At 42.6% G+C, this 12,241-nt stretch overlaps 1 protein-coding gene across 7 annotated transcripts in view; it reads right to left on the bottom strand.

Moving 5' to 3' along the window:
- The window catches only part of SUGCT (succinyl-CoA:glutarate-CoA transferase), a 775,307-nt gene that overhangs the window by 92,356 nt on the left and 670,710 nt on the right, over nt 1–12,241 (bottom strand). For 6 of the 7 annotated variants that reach the window (XM_060305061.1, XM_030871181.2, XM_060305065.1 and 3 more), the window contains one exon: nt 4,030–5,005. The exons of the other annotated variant lie outside the window; for it this stretch is intronic. In XM_060305061.1, coding sequence (XP_060161044.1) covers nt 4,842–5,005 — 164 coding nt within the window. In that variant the 3' untranslated portion in view covers nt 4,030–4,841. Of the gene's footprint in view, nt 1–4,029; nt 5,006–12,241 lie in introns of those variants that run through there. 7 annotated transcript variants of the gene reach the window in all.

Raw genomic sequence — 12,241 nt, 5'->3', positions numbered from 1 at the left:
ATCACAAACGCCGTGGCTTAAAACAGCACAAATTTATTAGCTTACAGTTCTGGAGATCAGAAGTCCCAAATGAGTCCAAACTAGGTCTCACTGGGCTAAAATCAAGCAGGACTGCTTTCCTTCTAGAGGCTCAAAGGGAGAGTCCTTTTTTTTTTTTTTTTTTTTTTTGCATTTTTCATCTCCTAGAAGATGCCTATGTTCCTTCATTCGTTTCCATTTTCAAATCCCATAGCAATCGGAAAAGTCCTTCTCCCGTCATGTCACTCTGACACTGACTCTTCCACACTTAAAGGCCCCTGGGATTGTATCAGGCCCACCACAGGGCCCACAGGCCCCTGTGATTGTATCAGGCCCTCTTGCCATGGAAGGTGGCACTATCCACAGGTTCTGGGAATTAGGATGTGGGCCTCTTTGGTGCATCTATCACAGCCTCTTATTAAAAAAAAAAAAGGATACAAATGACCTTATTTACAAAACAGAAACAGACTCACAGACTTAAAGAATGAACTTATGGTTACCAGGAGGCCAGGAGGGAAAGGTAGGCGGGGAGGGATAGATTGGGACTGACATGTACACACTGGTCTATATAAAACAGATAACCAACAAGGACCTACTGGACAGCACAGGGAGCTATACTCAACATTCTGTGATAACCTATATGAGAAAAGAACCTGAAAAAGAATGGATACATGTGTAACTGAATCACTTGGCTGTACACCTGAAACTGACACGGTTAATCAGCTATGCTCCAATATAAAATAAAAATTAAAAAAAAAAGTTGCAAAGGGTCAAGAGGCTGGGTAGTCCCTTTAATGTTAAGATCTTAAAGAATGGGAAAAAAGAACTATTTCTCCAGAAAAAAAATTTGAGGTGGGTGAGTTTCGTCTCCTGGGTAGCATTTGAGCTACCCCCAGTGCCTGTCCTCCCTCCCGGCATTCACACGTCAGGTCAGGCTAGGCTCACGCTGCGATGGGCTCGCCAGGGTCCCCAGGGCCAACACACCCTTGGGTCACCCTGACCTGGGCGTGCTCTCTCTTCCCTTCCACCACATCAAATTCACTTATTCCAACTCTCCTCCCTTCAAAACTCACACTCCCTCCCCCTAGTGTGTAGAATAAATATACGGTTTCAAAGTATCTGCATTCACTTGTCAATAATACGTTAACTTCCTCGAGTGATACTAAAAGACACGGTTTTGAATCAGCTTTGGGGGAAATGTGTCTGTTGGAGGTGCTTATACTCCACGAATCCCACCACATAAACCTGTCCTGCATAGAGCCAGCTCAGGTCCATTTGTGCCCAGAAGATAGCCTGGTATGTCTACACAGAGAAACCATTTAAGCATCATATGAGAGTAGGAATTTATAAAACACTGAACCCTGGTATTTCTCTACTAAGACTGTAAGAAGTAACACAATTTTATCCTGATGTCTGAGAAAAGTTCTACATTTCCCCTGTGATGTGTTTTTTATTTTCCCAACAGCTGTTTGAAATGGAATTATGTACCTTTTTTTCCAGAACCTTTTCATCCTCCTTATCAAATAATGATTGTACCACAAAATAGCGAGGGAAAAGAAGTGAGCTTGACATTCTGGCCTCCTAAGTGTCATTGATACTACAATCAAGGTGAACCACCATTTTCTGCTGGCATCCCGTGTCTGAAGAATCTCATGAATTTAAGGACTCACTATAGCGGATACTCTCCCATGAACAGAAGCAAATGCAAGAAAAATCTATTAATCTTTGGGGATGAGTTTGAAAATGAATAGCCCAGGGCCAGGGAATGGAGGGTGAGGACTGTGCCTTTCTTTCCCTCTCGTCTCCTTTGCCACATGAGCTGTCAGAGCAGAGGCAGACGATCTGGACCTAACGTTCTTTCTCAGCACCTGCTGGCCCAGGATCTGGAGAACGGGTCCTGTGGATAAAGGCAGCATTGAGCCACATGGGACAGTGACAAGCAAGACTCACATCCGTAAAAGCAGACCACATGCCGACGTCATGGGACCGAAGGGTCAGTGGTGAGCTACCAAATTCAGGTGAGATACAAGTGGGTGTGAATTTCCGTGCAAAAGGCTGAAAGCAGGGGTCTTGAAGTCTTATGCAAAAGCCCCCCACTGTGGGGTTATCTAAGAGGTTAACCCCACATAGTCTAATAGTCTAATGAGCTAGTATGAAATAACCTATGTGAGACCTCCCTTGTTTTTCTGTTTTTTTAAATCATGACTGGGCTTCTAACTCCTAGTAGATGGACTGAACACGAAAGAACACCAAGTAACCCGGGGGAGTCACACAAAACTGGTCAATGTTCATTTCTCTTCTTCTGGGGAAACATTCAGCATATCAGAATGCATGACGGAAAATATGCTTGATTAACCAGAAAATCATGGCAGCAGAAAGTTTAAGAAAAAAATCAAGGGAAGGAAACCAGTTGCTCGTGGACACACATAATGATTAACCCGCGAAGTTTCAAAGAACTTTCTAGGCCAACCTCAGACACAAATCTGCCAGAAGGTAGGCCTTGACACAAAGTGAACTGGAGCATATGGTATCTTAATAGTATGTTTGGCTTTGGAAATGCATAAGATAATAGGTCCTGATAATTAAAACAGCACATTGTTTATAGGTATAACTTGATCTGGGACATGTTGCTAGAAATTGTAGCAAGCACAGTGTTTCTTGCAGGACTAATTATCTATCTGAACTTGAAACATATTCTAAATTACTTCTCTCACCTAATCAGTTGGGTAAGTGCTATCTGTTGGGTAATGAACAGGTTCAAAGTTCTCCTGGATCGTTTTGAGGTGTGTAGGTGGAAATCTGGACAGCTACATACACGATTACACTGGAGACGGTCTCCAATGGCAACTCTGCTAGGGACCAAGACTGCGCAATCAACCAACCGTAATTGATTTCAAGGTTTTAGAGGCATTTTGTGACCCTGTCTAAATGATCAACATCCTGCTACATATGGAGACCCAGATATTTAAGGGTTATTGCTCAGTAACCAAGTAATTTGCATTTCAAGACATCTACTTGGCTCACTAGGAGAAATGGTGGAGAAACGTCTTTCAAGGTATGTGTTTTGCCAATTCTCTGTCATCCAGCCTTTTACCATTTTCATTACTAATTGTATATACATGGAAGAATTTCATTTAGATGTCTGGCCTGAAGTGACTGTCTCCAAATATATATCTACGAATTAGCCACTGGGGGAAAAGTACTGAAGAAGGTATCAAATTACCCTTGCATGATGAAATTCTAACTAGTGGGATAACAGCAGGAGTTCTTCAGAATAAGTTGTCCACAAAGAGGAAAGCAGAGAGGACAATAAGTGTTTCAAGAATTAGTAGGCATTCTTCTAGAAAGTCCCAGGAGGCCTCATGAGAAGACAAACTTCCTTTGGAGTCCTTGATTCTACAAACACATTGGGGCTTACAGCATGCATAAATGGCTTGAATCTTCCCAATAAAAAAGAACACCATAAGAAAACTAGCTCTAAGGGCTTCCCTGGTGGAGCAATGGTTGAGAGTCTGCCTGCCGATGCAGGGGACACGGGTTCGTGCCCCGGTCTGGGAAGATCCCACATGCTGCAGAGCAGCTGGGCCTGTGAGCCACGGCCGCTGAGCCTGTGCTCCGCAACAGGAGAGGCCACAACAGTGAGAGGCCCGCATACCGCAAAAAAAAAAAAAGAAAACTAGCTCTAAATCACAGTTTGAAAAATGAACATCTGTAATTTAACTTTCAATGACCACTTGGCATGTAATGACATGGCTTTAAGATATATGTGCCTAACAGCGTGAATTGTGTTCATATGAGGATACTCATCATGGGGTCATCTGATTCCTTGGTCTGTACCTGGGCTTGGGTGATTGGCAGTCTGAGTGACAATTCATCCTGGAACATATAGGCAAATCAGCTACCACCTTCTGGACAGGAAGATGTTTCTATATTTCGAATTCACTGACAAATACTTAAATGCAAATACTTAATATTAAGGCATGATATATTCTTCTACAGTGGATACTCAGATCACAAAGAAATATTTTCCTTTCATTCTCCAATTTATCATTATTTAGACGTTATTTAATACCGAGATAGTCATCTGACATTCATTTAAAAACCTGTTGCATTTGTACTTGGCTCAAAATAAGGTACCAATTAAAGAACCACTCTTCACCCCCTACATCCCAAAATTCATTGGTGGAGACTGATTTTCTGCCGTGTCTCATGAAATAATCAAAGAAATACAACATAAAGCCATTATTTACCCCCATGGGGGAGAACGGAGCTCAGTTTTATAATGGACATTAACAAATTCCATGGTTTAAATTACAGATTAACAAAGGGTTCATGAGCTCAAAATTAAGTTATTCTGTTTAAAATCAATCACCGAGACTGTCATTCTGCTTATTGCTTTGACTTCCTAACAAAGGTTTAAATGAGGACTTTATGTGCAAGTAAAGAACGTCAAGAGATCTGCTCTTTTTCAGACCTGCGTGGGCTGGAGGGGCAAACGTTTAGGCTATTAACGTAATTAGAATGAGGAATGTATTTTTCCAGAAAAAAAAAAAACTTCACCCAAAAAAAAAAATCCCACAAATCCACAATTAATCTATTATCTGGGGGTAAATGGTAAGGAATCAAAGGTGGGGTGCTTTTAGAAAGCACTCGATTCACTGATACCAGCGCCATTCTGGAGAGGCCAGGCAGGAACTCTGGAATTCCTCTAACTCTTCAGTGGCAGGCACCAGAACTGGGGAGCAGGGTCCGGAAAGGCTACTTTACCTTTGCTAGCAAAATGCATTCCAACTGTGGTTTTGCAAAAAAGCGTATTTCCTTTGTCACTCAACCTCATGTTGGGTCACCACTCCAGCGCTGAGCAGCTCTGTGATGGCCCTGTCATCGTAACTGAGGACCTCCTTCAGGATATGCGTCGTGTGCTGCCCAAGCAGGGGGGGCGGGCTGGCCTCTGACATCTTTAACTCACTGTATCTCACAGCTGGGCCTGTCAAAGGGGGAGGAAGGCAGGAAACCTGTTAATGACTAACCCTCAGAAATTCATTACCCAAAAAAAAAAACAAATTCATTACCCAAGCAGCCTGGGGTGTTTGCGATGAATGCCAGGAACATCACTGCCGGTTACACCCTTGCAGACGGACCATCATTTTGGAAAGAACTGCATTTGCACACATGGCTTTTCTTGACTTAGCTTTATCCAACTGTGCAGTGGTCATCTGACCTGCCCACCACCATGCAGGGGGCCACATGAATATGCCTGGCCTGTCACAAAGACCCACAGGGGTAGGTCACTCAACTGAGTTGACTTTCTGGGTCTCAGAGAACAGTGGCCATGGGTACATAGTGTCTCTCTGAAGCTGGAACTCTGACCCCAGGTGAAGGTAACACAAAGGTTTACTACTCAGCATCTACTGTAGGGTTCCAAGATTCAGTTCAACAGACCACAGATCAACTACACCTCAGCCAGACCCGGGGTGAAGCCTTTAGGTGGTAGAAGAGGTTATGGGTGCAACCTTCATTGTCAGAGAGACTTCTGTTTGGATATCAGCTCTTCTACTTTCGAGCAGCGCCATCTCGGACTAATTACTTAACGTCTCTGAGCCTCGTGTTCTGCGACTAAACTGGGTATGATAAAGTTTACCACATAGACTTGATGTAAGGATTTAAATGAGATAATGGACAGAAAGCACGAAGTAAGCATCCCCTAACCCACAACAATGCACAAAACCTGCCGGCCACTATGATGACAAAAGCTGCCCCATCACCTCCCTTGATGCTTTGCAGTGCAAGGGGAAAAGGATGTTTATTGTCAGCTCTTTGCTGAGCACTGAGCCACTGCAAACAGGGTAACTCAAGAAATGCTTTCAACACCTGTTGGGAATGGATTTTATCCTCCCCAATCTTCACATAATGACACTAAAGTCCCCAAAGCTAATAAGGTTTTGCTCAAGGTCACATGGCTAATAATTAATAGCACCAGGAAGCAAATCCATGTCCACCTGAGCTGTCTCACATTGAAGACCATGTACTTTCCATAACCTTAGCAGCCTCGTCTTGCTTCTCACTCTTCCATGGACAAGCTGGGGAACATGCTGTTTCAACAGATTTTACTTTTGTTGCCTCATTCAATAAATGGTATTTATGTTGGCTGTCCTTTACGTCTCACTTGATTAGGCTTCGGGAAAACAAATTAGGGAGTCACAAGGAGACTACAAAACAGTACATTTCTATCTCATAAAAATTCTTCCAGCCTCCTCTCGATTTGGGGAGCTCATAGGAAGAACAAATAAAACCAAAGCACATGTGGGTAACAGAATGTCAGTCAGTAAAGCAGCAAATGTGCTCCCGGCTCTTCGGAGAATTCCATTCAGAAAAGGTCATGTTGAGGAAGCCATTGTTGATGGAGAGAGAGGACACAGACCTCCTAAAACCATCAAGCCGCCCCTGTCTGTCACCCATACCATGCACTCCAGATAAACGGCAACTTCCAACTGACTGCACAGTTTTCCTTCTCTGAAGCTCAGGGAAATTCCTTTTTTTTCCCCTTCTCACACTTCCCTTTAAATGCTCCAGTGTATGACTGTTTTTTCACGGGTTGGTCCCTTTTCAGGAAAGGAGCACACATTGGGAAGCAGTGCCCCCTACGCTCCCGGGAAAGCTGATAATTTGGTATTTTAGGGATGTGTTCCATTTTGACATTAACCACGGTTTTCATCTAAAACTTGTCTTTCAAAAGAAGGACTCTGCTGAGCGAATACAAGGCTGAAGTCGAAGTCAGGTATGTGTTCTTTTCCTACTGGAGGGCCTGAAGCAAGACGATCAACTGGAAAACAGTCACTTGACTATTCAGGAATCTGGGTTGAAACACAGCTACCATTTACTGCTATTGCTGCTGCTGCCAGGAGTATTAGCAGTGGTAGCTACCGTTTCCTAAGAATCTAGGATGTGCCAGCCACTGCGCCAAAGGTTTTATGTACATGATCTCCTATAATCCTCACGGCAATCCTGTATGGATGTTGCCGGAGGTTTAAGGTAAAACGGTTAAAGTTAGGATCCAGGTTAGAAAATGAGAATAACTTGCCCAACATCATACAGCTAGGAAGTTGTCAGTTTCCAAGTCCAGGTCTATTGGGTTTAGGAACTTGGAGTTTTGTTAAAAAAAGAATGGGTTGAGGTGAAATTCACATAACATAAAATTCACCATTTTCAAGTGAACTATTCAGTGGCATTTAATACATTTGCAATGCTGTGTGACTACCACCTCTATCTAGTTCCAAAATATTTCCATCGCTCCTGAAACGGAGCAGGACCCCACCTGTGGTCCTTGGCCCCCGTGTCCTCCGCCTGCCTTTTGTCTGTGGAAAAACTTTAACCAAAGAATAAGTTTAATCAGAGAAATGAGAAAATGCAGAAACAAAGGAAAACCGTACAACAAGACTAAATAATAATAGTTTAGTCATTAAGCGCAGTTAAGGACCTTTAGTTCCTTCTCAAGGGCTATAGATAATATTCTGAGCCCTATCCTGTGAGCTGTCTTATAGACGCTGAAACCCCATCAGGTGGAAGAAGTTAACTACGTGATGGCCAGACTGTAGCCGTGACATTAGCTGCCACAATTCCAAGAATTGGCCTCAAGGAAATGGGAACAAACCGACCCTGGAACTGAAGATTAACTGTACTTAAAACAATCAGGATGACGCTGGTCAGACCAGCGATGACCGATTTCAAGATGACTGTCAGAGCTGACTGTGCTGTTTCTGCATGTAGCCCTTTCCTTCAACCTATAAAAGCTCTTGCCCCCTGATTGTGAGGGGTGGAGTCGGCCTTTGGACAGGCATCCGCCCTCCCCCGCATGGCCCCCAGTCGCCGGCATCCAAAATCAGGCAGACTTTCCTTTCTGCCAACCTTGCCTCTTTACTGGCGAGCAGCCAGACCCCACCTTCAGTTACACTCTCAGCAAAACCCTCATCCCTTAAGCAGTTTCTCTCAATTCTCCCCTCCCCTCACGCCCCTGGCAACCACTAACCTTCCTTCTGTCTCCAGGGATTTCTCTATTCTGGATATTCCATATCAATGAGATCATACAGTATGTGACCTTTAAGTGTCTGGTGTCCTCCACTTAGCATAATGTTTTTGAGATTCATCCACATTGGAGTACTGTGGTATTGGTACTTAGAACTTGGACTTTTAACCTCCCTGCAGCAATGATGCATAAGGGAATTCTTCAGGTCCAGCCATAGGAAAGGGCAGTTCAACTTGTGTCACCCTCACTATGCACCATCCTTTCCTGGGAGCTTCCAGATCCACACCGAACACTATGCTACCAAGTCTGGGATGAAGGGCATTTAACACTTTGCACAAAAAAATCTTAGAGAATTTAGGTTGGTGGAATGGTATTACTTGGTAATTTTTAGACTTGCTAGGATAAAGACACCTGGAAGATACTATACATTTGGAAAGCTTAGGCTTCTTTAAATAAATATAAGTTACTAAGTAAGCCATATTGCAGTTTATGAAATTATATATACTTCTTCATATGCCCCTTCAGAAACCAGGTATTTTGCATATGATTGATTTTAGAAAGATTCTGAAGCTGGGGTTTGTCCATGTAATTTAATATCAGAGTATGGTATAGGTATCTGTACTGTACTGGCCGTTTTCACATTGTAATTTTCTATACGTTTCTTAAATACAGCAGTGCTCCCTTATCTGTAGGGGATAGTTTCCAAGACCCCATGCGGATGCCTAAAACCACAGATAATGTCAAACCCTATGTATACTCTTTTTCTTATCCACACATACTTATGATAAAGTTTAATTTATAAACGAGGCACAGTAAGTGATGAACAACTGTAACTACTGATAACATAGAACAATGATAACAATATACTATAATAATAAGTTATGTATAAGTGGTCTCTCAAAATATCTTACTGTACATATTTAATGCTTTTTCCATCTTAACTAAGCACCTATGACACACTGTGGCCTTAACTTTTGCAGTTTGAGGCGTGACAGCAAAACTAGCACAAACTTCTTTTTCCTTCTTCACAATTTCACGGATAGAAGATGCGCTCTTACTGTAGATCTCAGCGACCTCAGCTTACAGTTTATTCTTCTTTCCTTATTAAGTTGAGAACTTTCACCTTTTCACTTAAAAGCAGCTCTTTACAGCTTCTCTTTGGCATATCCGAATTGCCAGCATCACTACTCTTGTGCTTTGGGAACATTATTCAGTAAAATAAGGGTCACTTGAACACATGTGCTGCCACTGACGGACAGTCAATCTGACAACCTAGAGGGCTACTAAGTGACTAACGGGTGGATACGCTGGACAAACGGATGATTCAAGGGACAGAGGGGGATGGCAGGAGAGTTCATCACTCTCCTCAGAATGGCACACAATTTAAAATTTATGAATTATTGTTTTCTAGAATTTTCTGTTTCATATTTTTAGACCACGGTTGATAACAGGTAACTGAAACTTTGGAAAGTGAACCTGGGGATGGGGCAGAGTGAGGAGCTACTGTGGAGGATCATTTTGCCACATGGTTCATAAAACCCAGAAATTTACAGTCCCTTAAAAATACACATAGACACGCACAGTGAGACAAGGAAGGCAATATCTAGATCCCAGAGAAAGCTAAGTTCTCACGGGTCCATTGAATCCTGTCCTTGTAACCCTGTGCAATAATCCTGTGTACCTGGGACATCCCTCCCAGTCTAGGCTTTGTATGAAGGGTTCTTCAACTATTTGTTTCAAGAAGTAGAAGATGTCTGACATAATTATTTACATCTAAGGTCCAGAAAGAATGATCTGATTTTCTGTTTAAAAAAAAAAAGATGAGCAGATAAGTCACATGTTCTTAAATTACTTTTTGGCAAAGCAATATCTACACCCGCATATGCTTTCAAACACTTGAAAGCTGTGTGATCTTGAGAATTCTTAAAAGTCCCTGAGCGCTTCCCTGGTGGTGCAGTGGTTGGGAGTCCGCCTGCCGATGCAGGGGACACGGGTTCGTGCCCCGGTCCGGGAAGATCCCACATGCCGCGGAGCGGCTGGGCCCGTGAGCCATGGCCGCTGAGCCTGCGCGTCCGGAGCCTGTGCTCCGCAACGGGAGAGGGCACAACAGTGAGAGGCCCGCGTACCGTAAAAAAAAAAAAAAAAAAGGTCCCTGAGTCTCAGTCTATAGATTTCTAAAGTGAGGCTGGCAATACCTACGGAGGATTGGTTTGAGCAGTTGCGTAATACAATATGGGTAGTAACATCAGTAATAATCAAAGAAATGTGTATGAAGATAATGAGCCCCAATTTTGTTTATAAAACTAGCAAATCATCTTGTGGATGTCATCTTAGCGTGTGTTTAAGACGTCTGTGATTGGGACTTCCCTGGTGGTGCAGTACTTGGGAGTCTGCCTGCCAATGCAGGGGACCTGGGTTCGAGCCCTGCTCTGGGAACGTCCCACATGCTGTGGACCAGCTAAGCCTGTGCGCCACAACTACTGAAGCCTGTGTGCCTAGAGCCCACGCTCTGCAACGAGAAGCCACCGCAGTGAGAAGCCTGCGCACCGCAACAAAGAGTAGCCCCACTCGCTGCAACTAGAGAAAGCCCGTGAGCAGCAACGAAGACCCAACGCAGCCAAAAACAATAAATAAATAAAAAAAAAGAGGTCTGTGATTGGTAGGAATGCAAATTGGTGCAATTCTTCTGGAGGGAAATTTGTCAACTCAACATCAAGAGTTTTAAAAGTGTTCACACACTTAGATGGAGAAATCCTATTTAAAAAAATTTTTTTTTCTATGGATGTAATCAGGAATATCGACAAATTTTATTGGCAAGGATCTAAATAAACAACTTTCTAAATCTCCTTAATACTCTTAATACCTCTCTCCTTCCCACAAGGCTTTCTAACACACAGTCTGTGAGGGTTCTTTGTGGGGCATTCTGAACTTAAAAAAAAAAGAAAGAAAGAAAACTTTTCCATCTTTTCTTAGCTTCCAAAGATTACCTTGTTAAGAGTAGGTGTTTAGCAATCATTCCCTCATGTACTGTCCTCAAAGGCCTATCTCTAACCGCTTCCTTCTAGATAAAGTGGTCAAATAGTTGTAATACTGAAAAAAAATTAGGAAAATATGTCCAAAACTTTGGCACTGGTTCAATAAATTACAGTAACTCTAAATGATGGCAAACTGTACTATAATTTCAAGTTGTGTATTTTGGGGCTTTGAACAGCTATAACTGCCTTCACTCTCTCCTGATGAGCCACTGAAATAAAAGTACATGAGTTAAACAAACAAACATAAAACTTCATATGAGGAAAAAGGATGGGAGAGAGCATTACTAGTGAATGGGATATTCCAACAAATTTAAGAATGACATGGATGGGATCATGCTGATGGGGAAAAGAGGCAGAGAAAGCTGAAGCACAGAATATTCTACAAGGACACTGAGAGGAAGTCGATGCCAATTGGTTTATTTCACCTCCCCAAAAGCCTCTTTTTTAAAAATTTAATATAATTAATTTTTTTATATTTTTGGCCACTCTGTGCATGGCTTGCGGAATCCTAGTTCCCCGACCAGGGATCGCACCCGCACCCTTGGCAGTGAAATCGCCGAGTCCTAACCACTGGACCGCCAGGGAATTCCTGAGCCTCTTTTCTTAAAATCAATGGTTAAGAGAGAGACAGATCTTAGACTAGAAGTAGGGCTGAAAGCAGAAGGACTGAACGCCTCAATATAGACTAGTCTCACTGGTTTCTACTAGAAACTAGAAGAAAGTGAAGCTTGCTTTCAAATTTCTAAACGGAAATGACGTTAAACCTAGAATTGTATATCCAGTCAAATGGTTAATCAAATATGAACGTATTTTCGAACTTTCAAAGATTAAACTTACTAAGTATGTTTCTTGAAGTTGACTCCAGTAAAACACTGGAGTAAATGAAATAAGAGGAAAATGTTGGTACGCACTGAGGACCAGCCAACCAGTGTAGGGAAGGAAGGTCCCAGAACGACAGCTTGGACAAGGCAGAGATGGAGAAGGACAGAGATCTGCAAAAGGGGGAGTCTAAGGAGGCAGAAGAGCCTTAACTGTATAATCAGTATGACTGAGAGGTTGGAAAAAGTAAAATAACCAGATAAGGCTACATATGCAAGAGAAAAAGTAAGAACTAGGAACTCTGGAAAAACACAAAATTTGCCTAAGAAAATCAAGATTCAAATAT

This window comes from Globicephala melas, chromosome 9, assembly GCF_963455315.2.
Source record: "Globicephala melas chromosome 9, mGloMel1.2, whole genome shotgun sequence".
Lineage (NCBI taxonomy): Eukaryota > Metazoa > Chordata > Mammalia > Artiodactyla > Delphinidae > Globicephala > Globicephala melas.
Note: the sequence above shows the minus strand (reverse complement) of the source record. Positions and strands in the feature narration are given on the sequence as shown.